Here is a 27,898-nt window from a genome sequence, read left to right as displayed (position 1 = left end):
ATATATGAATGGGAGCAGCTCAAACTGGTGCATTGTGCTAATATACACTGGTTTGCAGTGGAAAAAAGTATAGCAAGCTCCAGTTTTTCTCAGCAAAACGCAAGACATGTTAAAGCTTACCAGTGCAGCGCAACATGCCTCAACGACGACAGCAAATCAGCACAAGTTTGACATTTCAGCCATTCCATAGACCCTGTGCATGCTCCAGGATGTACAGAGAACTTTTCATTTTAAAATGCAACACAGCATGCCAACACATGTCAATGCACATACATTTACCTACACTCGACAGACTTTGTATGTTTATAGGGACCTGGTAAACAAATACACATACAGTAGAAATTCATAATAAATACTAGCACATCAAATTGTTAGAATTCTCACCTGATTTAGAGGTTTTCTTTGAACGCAGTTAATTCCCCCTATAAAGACAATATTGGGCATCACCGGCTTTGGATAATCAAAAGCAAAATCAAGTCTCATTAGCCAGATGGCTGCATGACCTAAAATTTCATGTAAACTGACCTCTCTTTGAAGGAACTCAGAAGCCAGTTGCTGGTATGGAGAGTAAAGTACATCACACAGAAAATGTGAAACTATTTCAAAAAGAAAGTTCTGCAGTCGTTGAGGGAAAGTCATATGATCAGTAAGGCCTGATAACTGCCGTGGTACATATGACAGTGGTATTGGACACTGAGAAGATATTGCATCTTTCTGACAGAATATGGAACGCAAAAAGTACACCGAGGGTACTGCAAGATGCTCTGCAAGGATCTGGCCACATGGAAGCACGGGATCTGTGAAAACAACATCAAAAGTGGTCTCTTCTAAGGTCCGTATTAACTCTTTGTTGTTCAGTAGTCTAAAACAAGTATCAAACATTAGGGCTGCTCCTTGTTTCATCTTCTCATGCATCTTAAGAATCTTCTGCAGAAGAGGTCTTTCTGTGAAAACTTCAGCTGAAAAAGTTTTAAAATGACTCTGTAGATCTTCACGAGAATATGACACAGGGTAAAATCTGATCTCATAACCTTCAGAGGCTTGAATATGGATACTGAAGTCTGGCGCTACTACAAAAATCTGGTGTCCTTTTTGCCCCAACACATCCATAACTGCACGCATGCTAAGCCAATGGCTGCCTTCAACAGGTATTACAAGCACGTTACCAGGCTCAACAAATGTTACATATCCAGAAGAAAAGAAAATAAGGACAGCCGTGACTTGTACATAGTAAAACATTTTGGCCATGTCTGCTGAAAATCAGCTGATGTGTAAGCTGCTTTTAAGCATTTGTTATTTAATCTTTAACAGTCTTCACTACATCACTGTGCAAAATACTTGAACACGGAGTTTAGAAAGTTTATCTGTATATTTTTTAGTCTTAAAAGGACAAAATGTTAAATTGATGTACAGTACCTTCAAGATGTACAAAATACGGTATTATATAATATAAACTGAAATTAAAATAGGGTTGATCTTCACATGTTGTTTAGCTATATGTTAAAGCAAAAGGACTTGAAAATGAATACTAAATAAATTCAAAGGTCAAAGAGATCACGTGGTACAAAGCAAGTCACAGCAGCACTGTACCATGTGATAGCTGTGACCAATCACGGCTATCACCGTATTTCCCACTGGCTGCATTCCTGCAGCCAAAGAGAGTGAGAAATTATTGCTTTTACAGCAATCATGGCTGTAAAACAATCATTGTTTAAAAAAAAAATCCCTATTAACCCTCCCACAGAGTAATGCAGTGTCACTATGATGACACTGTACTGCTGGGGTGAAAGTATGTAAACACAATGTAAAAAAACATTTTAACTCACTGTTACAAGTCAGTGTCCCTAATAACTGCCATCCAATCAAAGTGAGAGATCACAGTGCATTGATTGCTGCCAATTGGCCAAATCAAGCACCTGACCTGTATGCTTTGGCCAATCACAGCACGATGTACTGTGAGAGCTATGATTGGCCAAAGGCCGGGTGCCTTTGCCCAATCATGGCTCAGGGGCTAAGTCCATGCAACCACACTATATAAGGCTGCTTACATGGCAGCCATGTATATTGCTGTGTATTAGTGGAGATTAGGCATGTTAGTTAGTGTATTGTGCGGTCAGTCAGATTAGTGTATATAGCACAGTGTAGTGCAGTGCATATAACACAGTGTAGTGTCTTGTATTTAACAAAGTGTAGTGCTGTGTATATAACACAGTGTAGTGCCGTGTATATAACACAGTGGCGTATATAATACAGTGTAGTGCCATGTATATAATACAGTGTAGTGCAGTGTATAGAACACATTGTAGTGCAGTGTATATAACACAGTATAGTGTTGTGTGAGTAACACAGTGTTGTGATGCTATTGAAGTGTTGGTGTGTACAACCCTTCTGTGTCACCACTGATCCCAGTTTTTTTTCAGTAATCTTTTTTTTTTTTTGCAGTATCAGGTTCTGTTGCTGCATTATTAGTACTCCCCCCTGTCGCAGGTGTTACTCCTTATGCGTCAGCAGTGGTTCCCTTTTTCTTTTTTTTTCAGGCTTTTTGAATAATTTTTTTTTTTCAGTAGCAAAAAAAAAAAATTCTCCTTAATTGCTGTTCTTTCTTCTGAGTTGCAGGTGGTCTTCCTTCTGCGTTACCACTGTTTTGTTTTTTTGGCCTTTCTTAATTTTTTTACATTTATGTTATTATATGTTTTTTCAGCAGCAGTAAAATAAAAAAAGTCTCCTCAATTGCTGCACCCTTATTTTCTTACAACAATAATAAAACAGATTATGATGCACCAAGCACAAAAGTATTGTACCCAAGCACAATATTTCAATCCCACACTCTATAATAAAAAAGTTATAAAAATCCCCCCCAAAAATCCTCATCATGTCTGAAAGGCCAAGAGGGAGAGGCAGACGCTCACAGGCCACTAAAAGAGGGCAAGCAGCATCTGTGTCTACAGTGAAAAGTGAGGGTCGCGGACATGGTGCATCCTCTGCAGGCGGGGCATGTCTCTCCTTTTTTTCCGGTACTGGTCGTGTTATTGAGCCACAACTGCAGAAGAGGCCTGATTTTTCTGCACCTGTTTGACAGCTGCATGAAATTACATTTTTTTTCTTCTAATTTTAAACAGCAGGACCCGTTCCTGCACCCAGCAAGAGTAACTGTGAGGGGTTACAGTGTTCAGGCAGCACAAACATCCAAGGCCCAATTTTTCTGCACCCGTTTGACAGCTGCTTATAATTTCAATTTTTTTTCAATGAATGTCAATGCAAGGACGAGTGCAGAGTCAATAGATTGTTAGCGTTTCCCCGCTGAGAGCTAAATTTAACAAAGTAAATGTAAAAACAATAATGTAAATAAAATAAAAAAATGGGGGAAAAAACGGCGTGGATGGACCCTTTGGGTCCGGTATGGATGTTAACCACTTCCCTACCGGCGCATTGTAAAGCACTTATGAGAACTTATCTACAGCCATGTCTCATAGAATATATGTTGGGGTGTTTTCTATCCAAAATGGGGTCATTTTGTTGGTAATTCCACTTTTCTGCTGCTCCAGGACCTTCAAGAGTGTGATAGGTAGGAATGATGTGTATGCTCTTAGAACGTCTGATGGTGCTCCCTGAATGTTAGACCTTGCTATGTGGCCAGGCTGTGAAAAAGTCTCACACATGTGGAATCGCCATACTCAGGAGAAGTAGTAGAATGTATTTTGGGGTGTAATTGGAAGTATACATATGCTGTGTGTGAGAAATAACTTGTTATTATGACAATTTTATGTAAAATAAAAAAATAAAAACTCACCTCTTACTGTCTACTTTCCAAAATTGGGGGGTCATTTGGGGGGTATTTGTATTGTCCTGACATTTCAGGGCCTTAAGAAATGCGTTAGGCTGCCAGTACATCAGGTGTGATAATTTTTTTGTAGACTCTATAACTTTCACACAGACTAAATAATATACACTAATTTGGGTTATTTTTACCAAAGACATGTAGCAGTATACATTTTGGCCCAAATTTATGAACAAAAGGTACTTATTTGAAATCATTTATATATATTTTTTTCAACATTTTCGCAGTTTTTTTACTTGGATTGCAAAAAAAAAAAAAAGAAAATGTGGTGATTAAATACCATCAAAAGAAAGCTCTGTTTGTGTGAAAAAAATAACAATTTTGTTTGGGTACAGTGTGTTATGAGTAATTGTCATTAAAATTGTGAGAGCATTGAAAAATGAAAATTGGTCTAGGTAGGAAGGGAGTGAATTTGCCCTGTATTGAAGTGGTTAAGGGGAACCCTATGACAGAATTAAAGGAAAAAACTATGTGGGATCCCCCAAAATCCATACCAGGCCCTTTGGATCTGGTATAGATATTAAGAGGAACTCCATGCCAAAATTTAACAAAACAATGGCGTGGGGTCCCCCCAAAATCCATGGCAGGTTAGTAAAAGGGGGCGAGCAACCACAGCCCAGGGTTGTCTGGAAGAGGCCATTGTCCCCATGAACAAGGTGCTTTGGATGGGTGGGCACAGATCCCCCCTGCCCAAAAGCACCCACCCCCCCCATGTTGAGGGCATGTGGCCTAGTATGGTTCAGGAGGGGGTCGCTCGCTCATCTCTGACTTTTCTGACTTTTCTTGGCCTGCCAGGCTGCATGCTCGGATAAGGGTCTGGTCTGTCTCAAATATTTTGCAGACTCTAAATGGTGGTGTGGAGTTCCCCTTAAAACCTCTGTATATTTTTGAAAGCAAGAGCATGTAGGGGAAAAATGTTAGTTGTTGCAATTTACAGTATGTCACACGATATTTGCACAGCAGTTTTTCAAACGCAATTTTTTTGGGGGGGTATAGTACACTTTAATGAATTTTAGTGCACATAAACAATGAAATACCCTATTGTTTGGTAAAATATAAAAGATGTTTGGCTGAGTAAATAGATCCCTAACATGTCATGCTTTAAAATTGTGAGCGTCCATGGAATGGCCACAAATTATGGTACTTAAAAACCTCCATAGACTATGCCTTAAAAGTCCTTACAGGTTACCAATTTAGAGTTACACAGCATGTATGGTGCTAGAATTATTCTCTCACTCTGATGTTTGCTGCGATACCTCACATGTGTGCCGCGATCGCCATTTACATATGTGCATGGGATTAACGTACACAATTGCATTTGCGCATGAGTGCAGTGGATTAAGTGCTTTAATTTTTTTAAACTTTATTTTACAGTGCCTTGAGAAAGTATTCACACCCCTTGAAATTTCTCACATTTTGTCATGTTACAACCAAAAACTTAATTGTATCATATTGGGATTTTATGAGATAGACCAACACAAAGTGGCACATAATCGTAAAGTGGAATGAAAATGATAAATAGTTGAGTTAATACTTTGTAAAACCACCTTTCACTGCCATTACAGTTGAAAGTCTTTTTGGGTATATCTCTATCAGCTTTACACATCTAGAGAGTAACATTTTTGCCCATTCTTCTTTGCAAAATAGCTCAATCTATGTTAGATTGGACAGAGAATGTCTGTGAACAACAATTTTCAAGTCTTGTCACATATTCTCAATTGGATTTAGCTCTGGACTTTGACTGGGCCATTCTAACACAGTAATATGCCTTATCTAAACCATTCCATTGTAGCTCTGGCTGTATGTTTAAGGTCATTGTCCTGCTGGAACGTGAACCTCCACCCCTGTCTCAAGTATTTTGCAGACTCTAACAGGTTTTCTTTTAAGATTGCCCTGTATTTGGCTCCATCATGTTCCCATCAACTCTGACCAGCTTCCCTGTCCCTGCTGAAGAAAAGTATCCCCACAACATGATGCTGCCACCACCATGTTTCATGGTGGGGATGTTGTGTTCAGGGTGATGGGCAGTGTTATTTTTCCGCCACACATAGCGTTTTGCATTTTGGCGAAAAAGTAACACACGGCTTCTCGCAAACTGAAAACAGGACCTCTTATGGCTTTCTTTCAACAGTGGCTTTCTTCTTGCTAATAGTTGTCCTGTGGACAGATTCTCACACCTGAGCTGTGGATCCCTGCAGCTGCTCCAGAGTTACCATGGGCCTCTTGGCTGCTTCTCTGATTAATGCTCTCCTTGCCTAGCCTTTAGTTTAGTTGAACAGCCATGTCTTGGTAGGTTTGCAGTTGGGCCATACTATTTGCATGATGAATTGAACAGTGCTCCATGAGATGTTCAAAGCTTGGGTTATTTTTTTATAACCTAACCCTGCTTTAAACTTCTCCACAAGTTTATCCCTGACCTGTCTGCTGTGTTCTTGGCCTTCATGATGCTCTTTGTTCTCTGAGGTTCTCCACAAACCTCTGTATTTATACTGAGATTAAATTACACACAGGTGGACTCTACTTACCAATTCGGTAACTTTTGAGGGCAATTGGTAAAAGTGGCTGAATACAAATTTTCATAGATTTATTTGTAAAAACAATTGAAAACCATTTATCATTTTCCTTCCACTTTACAATTATGTGCTACTTTGTGTTGGTCTATCACATAAAATCCCAATAAAATACATTTACATTTTTGGTTGTAACAAGACAAAATGTGGAAAATATAAGGGTATGTATACTTTTTCAAGACACTGTATATATGGGAACAACTATTTTCAAGGATCAAACACACGAAGGGCAAAATTAGAACCAAAATATCCAATAAGCACCTTAAGAATTTATTTAGAATTGCTACTACATTTATCATACCAGATAATTGATGTACTGGTTTATGAAAAACAGTTTCAAATATTGCACTAGTTTTATGTTACCCTCTTTTACTTTATAATATAAAAAAAATTATGTGTGGCCCAAGACAATTCCTCTTCTTCCAATGTGGCCCAGGAAGGTCAAAAGGTTGTACTGCAGTAAAGCATTACAAAAGATATTCATCACTCTGGATATTATTTCTTATTCCTTATTAACCACTTCCCGACCGGCGCACGCCGATGTACGTTGGCAGAATGGCACGGGCAGGCATATTGGCGTACAGGTATGTCCATTTCTATATGCTGCCCTGCCATCGCTCTCGTGCCAGTCGGGACCCCTGTGAGTCCGGTCGCGGGTCCGGTGGACTCGATCGCCGCGGGGATACCCGCGATCGTCTCACAGGGCGGCTGAACGGGGAGATACCATTGTAAACAGCATCTCCCTGTTCTGCCTAGCAACAAGTGACACTGATCTCTGCTCCATGTGATTGGAGCAGAGATCAGTGTTCGCTAACACAAAGCCCAGCCCCCCCACAGTTAGTAACACGCCCCTAGGAACACTTAACCCCTACACTGCCAACCCCTGGTTAACCCCTTCACTGCCAGTGTCATTTACACAGGAATCAGTGCATTTGTATAGCACGGTTTGCTGTATAAATGACAATGGTCCCAAAAATGTGTCAAAAATGTCCGATGTGTCCGCCATAATGTCGCAGTTACAATAAAAATCGCTGATCGCCGCCATTACTAGTAAAAAAAAAAAATTTATAAAAATGCCATAAAACTATCTCCTATTTTGTAAACGCTATAACTTTTGCGCAAACCAATCAATAATCGCTTATTGCGATTTGTTTTACCAAAAACATGTAGAAGAATACGTATCGGCTTAAACTGAGGGAAAAAAATGTTGTTTTAGATATTTTTGGGGGATATTTATTAGAACAAAAAGTAAAAAAAATTTTTTTTTTTTTCAAAATTGTTGCTCTATTTTTGTTTATAGCACAAAAAATAAAAACCGCAGGGGTGATCAAATACCACCAAAAGAAAGGTCTATTTGTGGGAAAAGGAGGATGTCAATTTTGTTCGGGAGCCACGTCGCACGACTGCACAATTGTCAGTTAAAGCGACAAAGTGCCGAATCTCAAAAAGTGGTCTGGTCTTAAGCCAGCAAAATGGTCCGGTCTGAAAGTGGTTAAGGAAAACATCCCCCGGAACTTACCAGAAAAGCAAAATAAATGAAATAATATAGGCACAGGGTTCACATGACATGGAAAACAGAGAGTGGTAACATGAGATAGAGAGGGTTTAGGATGGTGCCGAGGGGGAGGGGACAAGAGGAGATAAAAGGGTAGGCCCCCTCCCCATGAGTCACCACAGTATGAGGGAAAGTTCCAGCAGCAGCATGGCAGATGTGGAAAGGCTCCTGGCCCAACTGAGAGAGGAAACGGCGGTGCGGGGTCGTGGGTGGCTGCAGAACGGCACTTGGGCGCGGAGGTCCAGGCCACTGGAGCTTTTTTGCCAGACCCCCACACCGGGCCACAGCGTCAGACAGGGGTACCCTGCTGGGGTAATTAACTTTATTTGTCTCTCAAATAACATCCAAGAACACATGACATTTTGGGCATAGTTTGTAGGAACATGTCAAATAGCATTTTAGAAGTATGATGTGCAACCAAGTACAATTTTCTAATTTTGCATTTGTACAATAACATAAATGTCCTGAACTATATATAACATACACAAACTACAGAATCAATGTCAGGTCACCTTAGACCAGGTGACAGATGCACTCCATAGGAGTCAGGAGTGCACCGCTAAGGTAGTGGACCCTAGGACTGACTGCTGCGGATTGAACCCTGGGAGGTTCAGGAAGCAGGTCTACTAGATCAGTGGTCATCAACCCTGTCCTCAGCGCCCACTAACAGGCCAGGTTTTATGTATTACCTTGGGGAAATGCAGACTAGAATACTACAATCACTGAGCAGAAAATGTTATCACCTGTGATGTATTTCAGTTATCTTGCAAACCTGGCCTGTTAGTGGGCCCTGAGGACAGGGTTGATGACCACTGTACTAGATCACTAACACAGATCCCAGCAGGAGCTAGAGCATAGATTCCCCAGGGTGGAGTCTAAGAGCCAGCAGGTGTTCACCAGAGCCTCTAGTGGTGAGGATGGACTGCGCTGCAGTCTGGCTCCAGGTCACGGCCCCCAGGGTCTCACAGCTCACGCTCATGGTAGACTACAGGAGATAGAGGAAGGAAGCAGCAGGCTGGAACAACGAGGATAGTAAGGGGATAAGCCAAATTTTGGGTCCATGGATGGGAAACTCCCCAAACTTTAATCCCATTGAGAACGTGTGGTCAATCCTCAAGAGGCAGGTGAACAAAAAACCCACCAGAAATTCTGACAAACTCCAAGCATTGATTATGCAAAAATGGGCTGCCATCAGGCAGGATGTGGCCCAGAAGTTGATTGACAGTATGCCAGGACGAATTGTAGAGGTCCTGAAAAAGAAGGGTCAACACTGCAAATATTGACTCTTTGCATAAACTTAAAGTGGATGTAAACCTTCACGTATACCCAGTGAAGCGAACAACCTCAGATGATACTCAGGGATGATACAAATCTCCCTATATAAGTTTTACATGTATATCTGCTGTCTTCAGCTTTCTATATTCTTTAGAAAGTGAAGATCATGTTAAACTTTGTTCTTCCTGTTTCAGCAGTGGGAGTATAGTCTTGGCTTACACTGTGTGACAGCTGATTAGAGGTAAGGCACCCCCACCCCCCTCCACATAGGCAGAGGAAGGAAGATACTTGCAGAGCTGTGCTGTGAATATACCAGCTCTCTGCTAATCTATTTATGCACCCTCCTCGACACAAATTTACAGCTGCTTTTATTTCATGTGTCAGAGAACTTGTCAGAAGTTATCATGCTGATAACAGAAGAACAGAGCAGCAGAAAATCACGGGACTTATTGCTTTGGAGAGAGATAAGTAAACACTGCAGATATATGTGGTCAAATTTCATGAATCGGGTTTACACACACTTTAATATAATTGTCAATAAAATCCTTTGCCAAGTATGAAATGCTTGTAATTATAAGTCAGTGTACCATAACATCTGACAAAAAGATTAAAAAATACTGAAGCAGCAGACTTTGTAAAAAAATGTATTTGTGTCAAAACTTTTCAACTTTTAAGAAAAAAGTTTTAGATATATTTTGATTTACCAGTACAACTGTGGTGGCTGCATTAACCACTTGACCACTGAGCACTTAAACACCCTTAATAACCAGACCAATTTTCAGCTTTTGGTGCTCTCACATTTTGAATGACAATTACTCAGTCATGCAACACTGGACCTATATGAAATTTTTGTCCTTTTTTTCACACAAATTGAGCTTTCTTTTGGTGGTATTTAATCACCTCTCAGTTTTTTATTTTTTGTGCTATAAAAGAAAAAAGACTGAAAATTCTGCGAAAAAAATGAATTTTTCTTCGTTTCTGTTATAAAATTTAGCAGATTAGTAATTTTTTCTTCATAAATTTTGGCCAAAATTTATACTACTACATATTTTTGGTAAAAATAAGTACAAATTGGTGGATATTATTTGGTCTTTGTGAAAGTTATAGAGTCCACAAGCTATGGTGCCAATATCTGAAAATTGATCACACCTGAAGGACTGACAGCCTATTTCAATTCTTGAGACCCTAACATGCCAGAAAAGTACAAATACCCCCCAAATGACCCCTTTTTGGAAAGAAGACATTCCAATGTATTTAGTAAGAGGCATGATGAGTTTTTTGAAGTTGTCATTTTTTCCCACAATTCTTTGCAAAATCAAGATTTTTTTCCTTTTTTTTTTTTTCCCACAAAATTGTCATATTATCAGGTTATTTCTCACACACAGCATATGCATACCACAAATTACACCCCAAAACACATTCTGCTATTACTCCCGAGTACGGCGATACCACATGTGTGAGACTTTTACACAGTGTGGCCACATACAGAGGCCCAACATGCAGGGAGCGCCATCAGGCGTTCTGGAGCACCCAGGACAATTCTGACATTTCTCTCCTACATGTAAAAATCATCATTTATTTGCTAGAAAATTACAGAGAACCCCAAAACATTATATATTTTTTTTAGCAAAGACCCTGGAGAATACAATGGTGGTCGTTGCAAATTTTTATCTCACGCGGTATTTGCGCAGCAATTTTTCGAACGTGTTTTTTGGGGGGAAAAAACAGTTTTGTGCTTAAAAAAAACAAAAAAAACAGTAAAGTTAGCCCAATTTTTGCATAAAGTAAAAGATGAAGTTATGCTGAGTAAATAGATATCAAACTTGTCACTCTTCAAAATTGCACATGCCCGTGGAATGGCGCCAAACGTCGCTACTTAAAAAATCCCCATAGGCGACACTTTAAATTTTTTTTACTGGTTACATGTTTTGAGTTGCAGAGGAGGTCTAGGGCTAGAATTATTGCTCTCGCTCTAACGTTCGCGGCGATACCTCACATGTGTGGTTTGAACACCGTTTTCATATGTGGGCGGGGCTTACGTATGCGTTCGCTTCTGCATGCGAGCACATGGGGACAGGGGCGCTTTAAATTTATTTTATTTTTTTATTGTTCATTTTACTTTATTTATTTTAGTTTGACATTTTTTTCCCCAAAAATACGTTTTTGATCACTTTTATTCCTATTACAAGGAATGTAAACATCCCTTGTAATAGGAATATGGGGTGACAGGTCCTCTTTACAGTGAAATCTGGGGGTCAATATGACCCCACATCTCACCTCTAGGCTGGGAAGCCTGAAATAAAATAAAAAAAAGATTCTGGCTTTGATCGTACTGGCGAGTTGGTAGAAGCACCGGAGGGTGGTGAGGGGTGGGGGGGGCGTCTATGGCTGGGTATTGCAGGGTATCCCCGAGTATGGCTGGGTATCTCCAAGTATGGCAATTTATGGCAGGGTATTGCGGGGTATTGGCGGGGTATTGCAGAGTAATGGGGGGTACTGCAGAGTATTGGGGAGTATTGCAGAGTAATGGCAGGGTACTGCAGAGTATTGAGGGGTACTGCAGAGTAATGGCAGGGTACTGCAGAGTAATGGCGGGTACTGCAGAGTAATGGCGGGGTACTGCAGAGTAATGGCGGGGTACTGCAGAGTAATGGCAGGGTACTGCAGAGTATTGGGGGGTACTGCAGAGTAATGGCAGGGTACTGCAGAGTATTGGGGGGTACTGCAGAGTAATGGCGGGTACTGCAGAGTAATGGCCGGGTACTGAAGAGTAATGGCGGGGTACTGAAGAGTAATGGCGGGTCCAGCAGAGTAATGGTGGGTACTGCAGAGTATTGGGGGGTACTGCAGAGTAATGGGGGGTATTGCAGAGTAATGGCAGGGTACTGCAGAGTAATGGCAGGGTACTGCAGAGTATTGGGGGGGTACTGCAGAGTAATGGCAGGGTACTGCAGAGTATTGGGGGGTACTGCAGAGTAATGGCAGGGTACTGCAGAGTAATGGTGGGTACTGCAGAGTAATGGTGGGTACTGCAGAGTATTGGGGGGTACTGCAGAGTATTGGGGGGTACTGCAGAGTAATGGGGGGTACTGCAGAGTAATGGCAGGGTACTGCAGAGTATTGCAGAGTATTGCAGAGTATTGGCAGGGTATTGAGGGGTTAAATTCGGTGAGCAGCGATGTGGGCACTGCAGATGCAGCCCACATCACTGCTGACACCGATCTCTTTCCCCTCCGCTGTACCCATGGGTACAGAGAGGGGGAGGGAGGAACCGGCGTCATGTTATGACGCCGGTTTGTTTACAAGTGATCACTCCGTCGGTCACGGATAATCTCGTGTGCGCGCCCCAGGGGGGCGCGCGAGAGCAGAATTCTGGGAGGCCGTTAATTAACGGCCTCTCAGAGTTATACAACCGCCCTGAAGCTGTTAATCGGCAATGCCCGAGTGGCCCAATGGTCAGTCCGCCCCTGCTTGTTAGAGTTTTACCACACATTAATGCAACACATACATTGGAGATGTCAAGCCACCCTATGAGTATTGTAGACATGTCACTGGAGAAGTGATCGAGGGGGTGTACATCTCACCTAGGTTGCTACACAGTGTGAGATGGTAAATCCAGGATGGATCAGTTTCTCAGCAGTGATATGCTGCTGAATTGTTATTTAATTTTGCCGGGTCTGGGTTTATATGGAATGGCAGGTAGGTTTGGTAGAGGGACCTGTCATTCCACATCCCCCGATCCAGTTCTGGGTTTGGGATCAGGTGAGCTTGGATCCTAATTAGCCTGGGAAGCTAAAGGCTCTGTAGGGTCTGCAGGTGATTGCTCCCAGCCAGGGAATGAACAGCCTGTATGTTGAAGGAAGCTGCAAGCACAGACACTGCTGGAGCTAAAACCCACCCTGCGATATCCAGACGAAAAGACGCTGTCTTTATAAATGTCAGATAGGTGAGAAGAACCTGTTAGTAAGCGCCCAGCCGGGCTAGGTCTTTTGTTTATTTTGTTGTACTTAGAAAGCACGGTGTTGCTGTATGTTTTGTTTGCTGGACTGTTTGTACCACGAATAAACGCCAAGATCTGCTTCATATATTCCAAGTCTGCTGTGAACTGTGTCCAAACACACCCTACCCCGGGAAGATCCCTTACAATTGGTGGAGGTAGCGGGCAACGCGGTTGCTAGGGGCAACGGTGTGGACAGACTTGGCTACAGCTGCTGATGTCCTGGGTGAAAGCTGCAACTACACTCCAAAAACAGTCCAGCAACATGGAGGAGATGCTGAAGCAGTTTATGCAAGTGAGTTTGCAACAACAGCAGGCTCAGACAGAGGCCAATAGACGACATGAACAGTCCATGGCTGAACAACAGCAGATGATGGCTGCACAACAGCAGGCTCAGACAGAGGCCAATAGACGACATGAACAGTCCATGGCTGCACAACAACAGTCCATGGCTGCACAACAGCAGATGATGGCTGCACAACAGCGGATGCATAAGGAAGAGTTGCAAGCTTTGCGCCAAAGCCAACAACAACTTATCGAGCACCTGATAGTAAATCGAGAGGCGCCTGTGGTTACTAATCCACCCACAATGGAGGGAGCCGCTCCAGAGATTTTTTTTGGGAGAAGGACTGTGCAGAAAGCGCTGCAAAAGATGACTGCTGAGGACGATGTTGAGGCCTTTCTAACAGTATTTGAGCGCGTGGCTGAGCGAGAGAAGTTACCAGCTGCTGAGTGGGCAGAGGTAATTGCACCCTATTTAACAGGTGAACCCCAAAAGGCCTACTATGACCTCAGTGAGCAAGAGGTTAAGGACTATACTCGGCTAAAAGAGGAGATACTTGCCCGACTAGGAGTTACTACTGCAGTCCGTGCCCGGAGGGTACGCAACTGGAGCTACAGTCTGGACAAATCAGCGAGGTCCCAGATGTATGACCTAATCCATTTGGCAAGAAAGTGGTTGGAGCCAGACACTTCTACTCCTGCACAAATCCTAGAGAAGGTCGTGATGGATCGCTACCTCCGAGCGCTTCCTACTGACCTGCAACGCTGGGTGGGACAAGGTGATCCTAGGGACGCAAACGAACTTGTCAACCTTGTGGAGAGGTTCCAGGCGACTGAGGACTACCTCCGCGATGTTCCTGCAGCATCTTCACCTCCCCGGAGCGCCAGATCTGTGCCGTCAGCTGGTATAAGACTTCCATCTGTTGGGGGAGTGTGGAGGGGTGCTGATGGGGGGAAAAGGGCTCAAGTGGTGTCTCAGGGACAAAAGACTGGTGATGGTCCCGGGTGGCTAAGGGGCTCTGAAAAGGACTCCTTGCCAAAGAGACCAGGCCCTATCCAGTGTTGGAGATGCCATGAGGCGGGACACGTGTCTGCCCATTGCCCTCTTACCTCTGAACCCATGGAATGTGACGCTAGCCGGCGTCAGTCGCTATTTGCGGAACCATCTTGTGCTGCAGTTCCTGGACTAGAGACTGAACCGCAAATCTGCAACATCACAATCAATGACTTTCCTGTTAAAGCGTTAATGGACTCAGGAAGCCTCGTAACCTTGGTGCATGCTAGTCTGGTGGCTGGGGACTTAGAGCCTAACAAGCATATGAGTGTTGTGTGCATACATGGTGATACAAAAGTGTACCCTATAGTGCGGGCTAAAGTCGGGACTAAACAAGGCACCGTACAATATGAAGTGGGTGTGGTTAAAAACCTCATGCATGATGTAATATTGGGCCGCGATTTTCCGTTATTCTGGGCTCTCTGGGAAAAAAGAGAAATCCCCAAAAGGAGTGAGGATACCTCTAAGGAGGTTGCCTTGTCCGCTGTGAATGATAAAAGTATGCAGGATGAAAATGATTGTTTTCCTTTGCAGGTCCTGGTTGGGGAGGAGGATCCTCCCACTGAGCAAAATATACTAGACTTAGAGGTGTCTAGCGATAATTTTGTGACTGCACAATTACAGGACCCCACTCTCAAAAATGCGAGAGAGCAGGTTGCTGTTATGAACGGGGTACCTCAGGAACCAGATGCTGAAAAAAGATTTCCACATTTTTCGGTGACTAATGATCTTTTCTATAGAGTCAATAAGGTTAAAGATGAGATTGTGGAACAGCTTCTGGTACCTAAGCCGTACCGGCGTCAGGTGCTTGACATGGCACATAACCATGTTCTTGGGGGACACTTGGGGACTGACAAAACGCGAGAGAGGGTTCTCCAGAGGTTTTTTTGGCCGGCCATATATGATGACATTAAAAAATACTGTGAGTCGTGCCCCACATGTCAGGTTAGTGCCCCAGTGTCACATTTTCGCAGTCCTTTGGTTTCGCTCCCTATTATAGAGGTGCCTTTTGAGCGTATTGCCATGGATTTAGTGGGTCCCATTGTAAAGTCAGCTAGAGGACACCAGTATATTTTGGTAGTCCTGGATTATGCGACCCGCTATCCTGAGGCTGTACCCTTAAGAAACACTGCATCTAAAACAATTGCACGTGAGTTGTTTTATATGTTCTCTAGGACTGGGATCCCCAAAGAAATCCTAACTGACCAAGGTACGCCATTTATGTCGAAAGTAATGAAGGAATTATGCAAACTATTTAAAATCTCACACATCCGTACCTCTGTGTACCACCCCCAGACGGACGGATTGGTGGAGAGATTTAATAAGACTTTGAAACATATGTTGAAGAAAGTGGTGGCAAAAGATGGTCGTGACTGGGATCATTTATTACCCTACCTCATGTTTGCTATTAGGGAGGTGCCCCAAGCGTCCACAGGGTTCTCACCATTCGAGTTGGTCTATGGTCATCACCCTAGGGGTCTACTGGACATTGCAAAAGAGACATGGGAGAATGAGTCCACCCCATACAAGAGTGTTATTGAGCATGTAGCACAAATGCAGGACCGTATAGCCACTGTAATGCCCCTGGTAAGGGAACACCTCCAGAGGGCTCAAGAGGCCCAAAGTAGAATTTACAACCGGTCCGCAAGAATCAGGACATTCAACCCAGGCGATAGGGTCCTTATACTAGTCCCCACTGTTGAGAGTAAATTCTTGGCGAAGTGGCAAGGTCCTTATGAAATTGTTGAAAAGATCAGTGAGGTGAACTACAAGGTGCACCAACCAGGTAGAAGGAAGCCTTTCCAAGTTTATCACATAAACTTGATCAAGCCCTGGAAAGACAGGGAATCCTTGGTGGCGACAAATACTGTTAATGATTTGTCACAACCAATCCCTCCAGTCAAGGTAGGTGATACTCTATCAGTGTCACAGAAACAGGAGGCTCAGGAATTTTTACAGAAAAACAAAAAAAAGTTCTCTGACCTCCCAGGGCGTACACACCTCATCCATCATCACATTGAAACTGAGCCTAGAAGCAGAGTAAACCTTAAGCCCTATAGGATACCGGAGGCACGTAGGGAAGCCGTATCTGCCGAGGTAAAACGTATGCTTGCTCTGGGGGTAATTGAGGTGTCACAGAGTGAATGGTCCAGCCCAATTGTGCTAATCCCAAAGCCCAATGGAACTTGGAGGTTCTGTAACGATTTCAGAAAGTTGAATGAGATCTCCAAGTTCGATGCGTATCCTATGCCCAGGGTAGATGAGTTGATTGAGAAGTTGGGTAACGCCAGGTACATAACCACTCTCGATCTCACAAAGGGCTACTGGCAGATTCCACTTTCTGGTGAGGCTAAAGAGAAAACTGCATTCTCCACCCCTGATGGGCTATTCCAGTATGTAGTGATGCCATTCGGGTTACATGGAGCGCCTGCAACTTTCCAGAGGTTGATGGACTTGATTCTGCGACCACATCGTGATTACTCAGCTGCCTACCTCGATGATGTGGTCATTTTTAGCCCTGATTGGGAAAGTCACCTCTGTAAGGTACAGGCCGTGTTGGATGCCATAAGTGATGCGGGGTTGACCATAAATGCCGAGAAGTGTGCTCTAGCCCTAGAAGAGGCCAAATATCTAGGCTACATTATTGGGAGAGGGTTGATTAAGCCACAGCTAAATAAAATTGAGGCAATACAGAATTGGCCTAGACCCCTGACAAGGAAACAGGTTAGAGCTTTCCTGGGTATTACGGGGTATTACCGTAGGTTTGTGCCGAACTTTGCCTCAGTTGCTGCTCCACTAACTGACTTGACAAAGGGCGGAAAGACAGCAATGGTCACGTGGACCCCAGAGGCCGAGAAGGCTTTCCAAAGCCTTAAGTCTGCCTTGTGCCAACCACCTGTGTTAGTTACCCCCGATTTCAAACGAGAGTTTCTGGTCCAGACAGATGCCTCTAACACAGGCTTAGGTGCAGTACTCTCACAAGTAGTGAATGGTGAGGAGCATCCGGTGACGTACTTGAGTAGAAAATTAACCCCGGCCGAGAAAAATTATGCCATTGTGGAGCGAGAGTGTTTGGCAGTAAAGTGGGCCCTAGAATCGTTAAAGTATTACTTGCTAGGCAGGAAATTCAAGTTGGTGACAGACCATGCCCCCCTAACATGGATGAAGTTAAACAAGGAGAGAAATGCAAGAGTGACTAGATGGTTTCTCTCCCTACAAAACTTTAATTTCACTGTGGAACACAGGCCAGGGAAATTACAGGCAAATGCTGACGCATTGTCGAGGGTAAGTTGTCTGTGGGGACAAAAGGCTCAGCCCTCCGGTCTGAAAAAGAGGGGGGGGATATGTAGACATGTCACTGGAGAAGTGATCGAGGGGGTGTACATCTCACCTAGGTTGCTACACAGTGTGAGATGGTAAATCCAGGATGGATCAGTTTCTCAGCAGTGATATGCTGCTGAATTGTTATTTAATTTTGCCGGGTCTGGGTTTATATGGAATGGCAGGTAGGTTTGGTAGAGGGACCTGTCATTCCACATCCCCCGATCCAGTTCTGGGTTTGGGATCAGGTGAGCTTGGATCCTAATTAGCCTGGGAAGCTAAAGGCTCTGTAGGGTCTGCAGGTGATTGCTCCCAGCCAGGGAATGAACAGCCTGTATGTTGAAGGAAGCTGCAAGCACAGACACTGCTGGAGCTAAAACCCACCCTGCGATATCCAGACGAAAAGACGCTGTCTTTATAAATGTCAGATAGGTGAGAAGAACCTGTTAGTAAGCGCCCAGCCGGGCTAGGTCTTTTGTTTATTTTGTTGTACTTAGAAAGCACGGTGTTGCTGTATGTTTTGTTTGCTGGACTGTTTGTACCACGAATAAACGCCAAGATCTGCTTCATATATTCCAAGTCTGCTGTGAACTGTGTCCAAACACACCCTACCCCGGGAAGATCCCTTACAGTATTCTTTTTCGTGTAAGCAGGTGTGACCACATCTGTGTAGCTGCACAAAGGAGACTGGAACTACGTTATTTTGGGAGCACAGCAAGTGACAAAACCATACAAATGTTTACAAGTAAAAGTAAATACGTGATAAGTGAAACCTAGTGAAACATAGCCTTACTATCTAACTAACTATATACAATCAGGGGGAGAGATCTGGTAGGGCCGAGTCAGGGGGGAGGTGTACAGTAGAACATGTGAAACGGGTCAAGAAGGAGGCCAGGACAGGGATCAGGTACAAGGTGAGGAATTAGAGACAACAGGATCATGGTAACAGGTATAAACAGTAGGAACAAGATGAAAGGTTGAAGGCAGCTGGGTCAGTGACAGGGTGGCAGATGAAAGACATACTGGGTCAGGATAAGAGGTACAGAGCCTGGGTCAGGAGCAGGCATAAAATACACAGATAACAAACACTTAGACATGGGGAGAACCTAAAAGAGAGACTAAGTACCCTTCCAGCAGCTTACATCAGGTGGAGACTAATTGCTGGGTCTGTTGGGTACCAAACGATACCAAAACCTAAATAATAATACTTATGTACTGCATGCTATAAGAATTCTTGATTTTCATTTATCATGTGCAAATTGGTTGTAACACTATGACAAAAAATGATTAAGGTAAGGGACAGAGAGGGATCAATATCCATTACAGAATAACTCCAGAGAATTTGTCATTACAGCTAATCATTCCATTTGCCTTTATTTTGTTAAAAAAAATATATATATATTTTATTCTGAACAAATATTGAATGTAGTGAAATGAAGAACAAATTGCAATTTAAAGTTATCAAGAGACTGGCTATTGTTGTAGGAATGGGCACATCTCTACTGTGAATTTAAAATTTGCTCTTTAGAAGACCATTAACCACCTGACGGCTATAGTAGTGGTATTAAGGAAAATTCCCCTCTTCAGCCTGATCTCCACCAGGTACACGACAGATAAATAGGACAAATAGAGGGGGCGAATCTCCCTACAGGGGGCACAGACAGCACTAAAAACCTGACTGGTGTAATAATCCCTCTCCACTCTATCCAAAACAAAAAAATAATTTGCTTATAGTTTTGGAAAAGGTGATGTAAAAACACATAAAAATATCTGAAGTACACTTACTTTAGACAGAACTTTCCCTTCCTTGCAATGGATGCCTCCAATGAATACCATGTTAGGCATTATAGGTCTCGGATACTCAAAAACAAAATCATATCTCAAGAGCCATACAGAGCTTCTACTTAGAAATTGCACCGGGGTCATTTCTCTTTTGAGGATCTTTGATGCCAGCTGCACATATTGTTCATACATTGGCCCACAATACATTGGTTCAAGCACATTGATCATGACATTTTTCACACGTTCCATAAAGGTCATCTTGTCTTCATTCTTACTGAACAATCTTGGTACATAGGAACGTGGAGTTTCACACTGTGCACTTACATAGTCAAAAGAGCAGGGCAACCCTCTTAAGAAATTCACAGAGGGCAGGTCAAGATGTTCCGCTAGTATCACTCCACACAGTAAAAATGGATCGGTAAGGACAACATCAAACTTTTCTTCCTGAAGTTCACGTATTAAGTCTTCATTAAGTAACATTCTCTCACAAATGTTGTAGAACATATTAAATACAACCATCATGCTGTTGAGCATTGTATTAGCAGTCCCAGGAAAATAGTTGGGAGCAGTAAAGTGTTCACTGCCCATTTTCTGAAGTATTGCATCAATCTCTTCAGTGGTGTATGGGACAGGGAATGTCTTTATATTGTATAGATCAGACTTTCTCATTGCCAAGCTGCTTTCAGGCATGACCACCACAACATGATGGCCATTTTGACCCAGCTTTGCTACCAGTGAACGCATGCTGAGCCAGTGACTGCCATCCATGGGAACAACAAGCAGCCTGCCCCCATTGCCTTTACTAAGGGCACACAAAAAGAACAAAAAGACAGCAAGGCTGCGTGGCAACATCGCTATAGATGATCAAACGCAAAATGCTCTTTTTAATAGATCATGTTGGTAACCTTGATAGCTTCCCTTTATCTTGTGGAGGAACTTGGAATTTTGTCAGGAAAAGTTGCTGTTTAACCTGCTGTTTAGTTTGTGACTCGTCAGTGTTTAGATCTAAAATATCAAGAGCTAATCAAGTATGGGTCTGGGACTTGAAATTATGAAATTAACCACCGGTCTTGCACAAGGCAGAAATACTTAAAGCGGTATTAAACCCAAAAACAAAAGTGTAATATATTGCAGCCTAGCAATCCTTAAAGCAAGAGTCCGCCGGGACTCCGCGTTTTTTTTTTTTTTTTAAAGTCAGCAGCTACAAATACTGCAGCTGCTGACTTTTAAAATAGTGACACTTACCTGTCCAGCGCGCCCGCGATGTCGGCACCCGAAGCCGATCTCTAGATCGACACTCGAGTGCTGCCGCCGCCATCTTGGGTATGGGAATCAGGAAATGGAGCCTTTCGGCTTCATTTCCCGGTTCCCTACTGCGCATGCGCGAGCCGCGCTGCGTAATGAGGACGGTCCCCGCTGCCTCTGGGATCTGTGTGTTTCCCAGCAGGCAGCGGGGCACTTGCGGAAGGGGGCGGGCACTTGCGGAAAGGGGTGTAATGTACGCCCCTTTCCGCAGAGAGCTAGCCCGGAAGTGGGTGCAGTTACCTGGATTATCCAGGTAACTGCACCCCCCTCCCCCCTGAAAGGTGCCAATTGTGGCGCCGGAGGGGGGGGGGAATCCGATGAGCGGAAGGTCCATTTTAGGGTGGACCTCCGCTTTAAAGATGAATTGCAGGTATGGTATATTTTTATATAGTTACATTGGTCCAGTGTTCTCTAATTGGCATTGGCATTTTCTCAGTGGCATCCATGCTGAGCAGCCTGCAACTAGGATTGCCACCTTTTCTTCAAGCCAAACCCGAACACTTTAGCGCCGCATGGCAAATTTTTTTATGCTATAGGATTTTAAAGACCTGGAGGAGAGCAATAATGCATCACACTTAGCACACCGCGGCAAACAGTTGGAGTGCCCAATTTTAACAGGTGGCAACAGATTGGTGTCTGACTATTTTGGTTACTTGGGAAGCCACAGTCGGTCTGAATAATGTGTCTGGGTTTTAAGCAGACTGAAATCCAGACACATGATTCAAAACCTGAGCTATTTCCGGTATACCCCGCACAGCTGGCAATCCTAGGTGTCATAATACAGGGGTCAGTATCACCCCCCCCCCCTTTGTAATATAGGGGTCAGTATTACCCTCATCCCCCATAACAGAGGGTTGGTGTCACCCACTTAATATAGGGGTCAGTATTACACCCTCCATAATACAGGGACCCCCATAGAGGAACCCATTAGATCGGAATCCCCTTAAAACCCCCAAAAAATAAAGACTGAAAAAATGCAGCACAACCTTAATTGTGAATGATGATGGAAACCCCCAAGGATAATCCAAGTATTAATACACTCCAGTCTTATTTAAACATACATATTGTTCAATTTCCACACACATACAATAGTGTATGAATAGTGGTGTAAATCCATTTCAAAATGTATTGTGCTAATATCCAATTTATAAACACCTTTTGAGTTGGATACGTTGGATATTAGCACAGCACCTTGTGAAATGGATTTACACCACTATTCATACACTATTGTATGTGTGTGGAAATTGAACAATATGTATGTTTAAATAAGATTGGAGTGTATTAATACTTGGATTATCCTTGGGGGTTTCCACCATCATTCACAATTAATTTTTTTCACATTTGTATTAATATAAATATATGTGGAGGTTGCACTGCGTGTTTTAAAAAAAAAAATGTAGGCTTTTTTTTTTTTTATTATTCTTTTAAATCAGAGTCCCCTATATCAGATTCTCTTTAGAGACCAGTCTCTAAGGGGGGTGTTGATGTAAGGGGACTGTGAAATAATGGGTGTGTCTAAAGAGAGGGGTGATATAAGGAAACACTGATCCTTATATCATAATGTGGGTCTCCAAAGGGGGTCCTTATATAAAGAGAGTTTCCCTTATCTAATAGAGATCTCTAGGTAGGGGGGTGCTGATATAATGGGGGTCTCTAAGTGGTCAACAGCAGTCAGAACCCCCCCTCCCCACAGACTCCCTCTATAAGTTCAGATTCCCCTTCCCTTATATTGCCCTCCCCCCCCCCTTGATTAGATCAGGGACCCTTCATCAGTGTCCCCTGACCTGAAAGTCCCCCAATAGACTGCCTTACCAAGAGCTGCTTCGAGCCAGGAAGTGTGGGAGTCGAAGCATTCACTCACAGGGCTGCTGTTAGAAATGATTGGGGCCCCAATCACCTGAGGAGGGAAAGAGGGGTTGGGAGGGGGGGTTAAAGAGAGGCAGGAGAAAGATACAGGAGACAGGGGGAGGGGGTCTGACAGAGAGAGAGAGAGAGAGAGGGGGGGTCTGAGAGAGAGAGAGAGAGGGGGGGTCTGAGAGAGAGAGAGAGAGAGAGAGGGGGGTCTGAGAGAGAGAGAGAGAGGTCTGAGAGAGAGAGAGAGAGAGAGGGGGGGTCTGACAAAGAGGAGAAGGGGGGGTCTAATAGATTAGAGGGGGCATTTCACAGGAGGAGAAGGGGGGTCTGACAGAGAGGAGAAGGGGGGCCGGTTGGGTTGACAGAGCAGATGAGAGAGAGACGGACCTCAGGTGTGTGACCTCACAGCGCGGATTAGCACTCCGGAGCATGCAGGGCTCGCCCGATTTTCCAGACACAGTGCAGCCCTGCATGCACATATGACCAGCAGCTACGGCTCTCTCAAGCAAATTTTTCACTGACCTTCATGTCCGCCATCCGGTCCGTCCCGCACATGACCTGTCACCTGCAGCTTGCTCAGCCAATAACAGAGCACCTGCCACTGCCCTTTGCTGAGCTGGGCTCAGACTCTGAGTGCACCGATGTTTAGGCAGTGTGTGAAGTTGTAAATATTGATAGCAGACATGGGACAGGATGATCATGCACCCCAGATGTTTGTTGTGGCTGGAGCCAGAGATCCGGCTGCCACAGGATGGTTGATATGTGTGCCCGGGTTTCCGCCGGGTGGAAACCCGGGCACATGTGTCCAAACCCGGACTGTCCGGGTCAAAACCGGACAGGTGGCAACCCTACCTGCAACCTGGAAGCAAGTGGCGATCACCGGAGTAGTGCTGTCTACTTCAGTGTCTTCCATCCTCCAGGGAAATTGGCCATGTATAGTATATACTGTAAATAAATATATATATATATATATATATATATATATATATATATATATATATATATATATATATATATATATATATATATATATATATATATATATACAGTGGTGTGAAAAAGTGTTTGCCCCCTTCCTCATTTCCTGTTCCTTTGCATGTTTGTCACACTTAAGTGTTTCGGAACATCAAACCAATTTAAACAATAGTCAAGGACAACACAAGTAAACACAAAATGCAATTTGTAAATGAAGGTGTTTATTATTAAAGGTGAAAAAAAATCCAAACCATCATGGCCCCGTGTGAAAAAGTGATTGCCCCCTAAACCTAATAACTGGTTGGGCCACCCTTAGCAGCAACAACTGCAACCAAGCGTTTGCGATAACGTGCAATGAGGCTTTTACAGAGTCCTGGAGGAATTTTGGCCCACTCATCTTTGCAGAATTGTCCTAATTCAGTTACATTAGAGGGTTTTCGAGCATGAACGGCCTTTTTAAGGTCATACCACAACATCACAATAGGATTCAGGTCAGGACTTTGGCTAGGCCACTCCAAAGTCTTCATTTTGTTTTTCTTCAGCCATTCGGTGGTGGACTTGCTGGTGTGTTTAGGATCATTGTCCTGCTGCAGAACCCAAGTTCGTTTCAGCTTGAGTACACGAACAGATGGTCGGACATTCTCCTTCAGGATCTCTTGGTAGACAGCAGAATTCATAGTTCCTTTTATCACGGCAAGTCTTCCAGGTCCTGAAGCAGCAAAACAGCCCCAGACCATCACACTACCACCACCATATTTTACTGTTGGTATAATGTTCTTTTTATGAAATGCAGTGTTCCTTCTACGCCAGATATACTTGGACACACACCTTCCAAAGAGTTCCACTTTTGTCTCATCGGTGCACAGAATGTTGTCCCAAAAGTCTTGGGGATCATCAAGATGTGTTGTGGAGAAATTGAGACGAGCTTTGATGTTCTTTTTGCTCAGCAGTGGTTTTCTCCTTGGAACTCTGCCATGCAGGCCATTTTTGCCCAGTCTTTTCCTGATGGTGGAGGCATGAACGCTGACCTTAACTGAGGCAAGTGAGGCCTGCAGTTCCTTGGACGTTGTTGTGGGGTCTTTTGTGACCTCTTGGATGAGTCGTCGCTGCGCTCTTGGGGTAATTTTGGGCGGCCGGCCACTCCTGGGAAGGTTCACCACTGTTCCATGTCTTCGCCATTTGTGGATAATGGCTCTCACTGTGGTTCGCTGGATTCCCAAAGCTTTGGAAATGGCTTTATAACCCTTTCCAGACTGATAGATCTCAATTACTTTCTTTCTCAATTGTTCCTGAATTTCTTTGGGTCTCGGCATGATGTGTAGCTTTTAAGGATCTTCTGGTGGACCTTACTGTGTCAAGCAGCTCCTATTTAAGTGATGCCTTGATTGTGAACAGGTGTGGCAATAATCAGGCCTGGGTGTGGCTAGAGAAATTGAACTCAGGTGTGGACAACCACAGTTATAGTATAAAGTATGAATTAAGCTGTGGCGCTAAAACCTTTTCTAACAAATATCCTGGTGTCAAAAAGGTGTGTAAAGATCTAATCAGTGTAATAAATAGATGGCCCTGTTTATTGCCCCGGAAAATAATATAAATAAATACTGTGAATTGATGTGAAATGTGTGGTCTCCTGAGGACCACCTTATAGGTGGTACCTACCAAATATTATATATATACTTCTTATAAATGCGTGTTGTGTAGAAAAGACAATTTTTTCCTGTTGGCATGCAACTCAAAAAGTACACATGTGTTATAACCAAAGAATAGTGAAAATATTTCATAAAAATGTAAATAAATAAACCATATATGCTAAGTGAGAGAGATCATATGCAAACCACAAGTCACTATATTAGTGGTCTGTAAACTGTGCTCTATATTATGAGTCCCAAGAGTGACAGTCCTAGAACAGCAAAAACAAAAAGAATTCTTTCAATGCCCAAACAAATTTTTTCAAATCGCATCACACAGTTGCTCGAAAAAACGCATAAAGTCTCTTCAAGTAAAAAGGGTAGACCAAAGTGACTAGTGCAGAAAGGTTAGGAACAATCTTCTCCGGTGCGCCACTCAGTGTCAGAGAAATAATTGCGCTCACCAGACAGAGAACCCTGAAAGGGTTAGCCGAGCAGTCACAGTATAAGCCACTGTGCAGCTTTCCTTGGGCTCTGCTCCTGCTGTGCTGGGGGAATGTTCGCCCTTTTACTTCCGCAAATAGTCCGTTTAGCAAGTGCATGAGGGAGGAAACAGAAGTACAACCATAGTGCAACACTGTTTGTTAACGATTTATTTATCTAAAATCCAAACTACTCACAATATTTCATAAAACAATTCGCCTTTGAAATGGCTGCGCTGGCGTTGCTGCCTGTATAGCAGTATGAGGTGCACGTCCTAGGCCACGCCCATGCGTGTGGAATGTGGAATGATTTATTTGTGTTTCCATTAACTTGTAATGGGAAATTCGCTTTGATATATGAGTGCTTTGGATTACAAGCATTCTTCTGGAACAAATTATGCTCATAATCCAATGTTCCACTGTACAGTATATACAATATATATTTACATTGGTGCAAGCAAAATATACCATACACAAAGTTCACTTTTGGAACGTGTTACATATTCCACTGCTATTTAGGGTGGAATATGTAACATGTTTCAGCAGCTGCAGCTATAGTCTCTCCCCGTTTCACCCATGACAGGGAGCAGGGGATCTTCTCCCTGTCCCTGCTGTCACTATTTGAAAATAACGTGATCTTGTAGGGCTCCGCCCCCACACAGCTGCTTCATTCATTCACAGTCTCCTGTGAGTGCATGAACCACAACTTCCGTCAGTCATTGCGGCTTGTAGTTTTGAATGGACTGCAAGGTCGCTGATGAGCTGCTTTGCAGTTCATTTATAAGCCCTACTGGGCTTGTCTGCAGGAGTCTAGCAATGCACCCCTTATCCACTGATCACGTACAATACTTTCCAGGCTCTTTAGGGAAATATTATATACCGTATATACTCGAGTATAGGCCGACCCGAATATAAGCCGAGGCCCCCAATTTACCCCCAAAAAAACTGGCAAACTTATTGACTCGTGTATAAGCCGAGGGTGAGACATGCCTGTCCATCCCTGTGTGTGTGTCCGTCCATCCCTGTGTGTCCGTCCATCCCTGTGTGTCCGTCCATCCCTGTGTGTCCGTCCATCCATCCCTGTGTGTGTGTGTGTCCATCCATCCATCCACCCCTGTGTGTGTGTGTCTCCATCCATCCATCCATCCATCCCTGTGTGTGTGTGTCTCCATCCATCCATCCATCCATCCCTGTGTGTGTGTGTCTCCATCCATCCATCCATCCCTGTGTGTGTGTGTCTCCATCCATCCATCCATCCCTGTGTGTGTGTGTATCCATCCCTGTGTGTGTGTGTGTCTCCATCCATCCATCCATCCGTGTGTGTGTGTCTCCATCCGTGTGTGTGTGTGTGTGTGTGTGTGTGTGTGTGTGTGTGTCCAGCCTACCTGTGTCCCGAGCCTTTGTCCCGAGCCTCCGTCCCGTGTCGTGCCTTGCCTTCGTCCCGTCCCGTCCCGTGCCGTGCCTTGCCTTGCCTCCGTCCCGTGCCCTCTTCGTCGGCGGCCATTGTAAAATTCAAAAGCCGCGCCTCCTCCTTCGCCTGTGATAGGCGGAACACTGAATTTCCCAGCAGCCTGTGTTCCGCCTATCACGGACGTCGTATCATCCTCGTCCGTAGTACGAGGATGAGACGATGCCCGTGATAGGCGGAACACAGGCTGCTGGGAAATTCAGTGTTCCGCCTATCACAGGCGAAGGCGGAGCCGGAGGCGCGGCTTTTGAATCATAGAATGGCCGCTGTCTGTCTGCTCGACACGCTGATCGAGCGGGCAGACAGCGATGACTCGAGTATAAGCCGAGGGGGGCACTTTCAGCCTCAAAAAAGAGGCTGAAAATCTCGGCTTATACTCGAGTATATACGGTATGCACTTTTTGTTTCCTGCAAAACTTTGTGCATTTATTATTTTTTCCCCTAAAAGGTGAACTTATCCTAAATGTGGTGGCTACATTCGTTTTTAATTTTTTTTTTTGTTCAGTATGTAT

The 27,898-nt window shown here is 43.8% G+C and overlaps 1 protein-coding gene across 3 annotated transcripts in view; it reads right to left on the bottom strand.

Moving 5' to 3' along the window:
• The window catches only part of LOC143924139 (UDP-glucuronosyltransferase 1A1-like), a 253,643-nt gene that overhangs the window by 202,917 nt on the left and 22,828 nt on the right, over positions 1-27,898 (bottom strand). Inside the window, exon 1 of one of the 3 annotated variants that reach the window (XM_077448215.1) lies at positions 19,678-20,457. The exons of 1 other annotated variant lie outside the window; for it this stretch is intronic. In XM_077448215.1, coding sequence (XP_077304341.1) covers positions 19,678-20,442 — 765 coding nt within the window. In that variant the 5' untranslated portion in view covers positions 20,443-20,457. Of the gene's footprint in view, positions 1-384; positions 1,251-19,677; positions 20,458-27,898 lie in introns of those variants that run through there. One more of the 3 variants, XM_077448211.1, reaches the window with a different exon arrangement.

This window comes from Lithobates pipiens, unplaced genomic scaffold (assembly GCF_037356315.1).
Source record: "Lithobates pipiens isolate NorthernLeopardFrog02 unplaced genomic scaffold, aLitPip1_a1.2 Scaffold_22, whole genome shotgun sequence".
NCBI lineage: Eukaryota > Metazoa > Chordata > Amphibia > Anura > Ranidae > Lithobates > Lithobates pipiens.
This window is presented reverse-complemented; position numbering and strand designations above follow the sequence as displayed.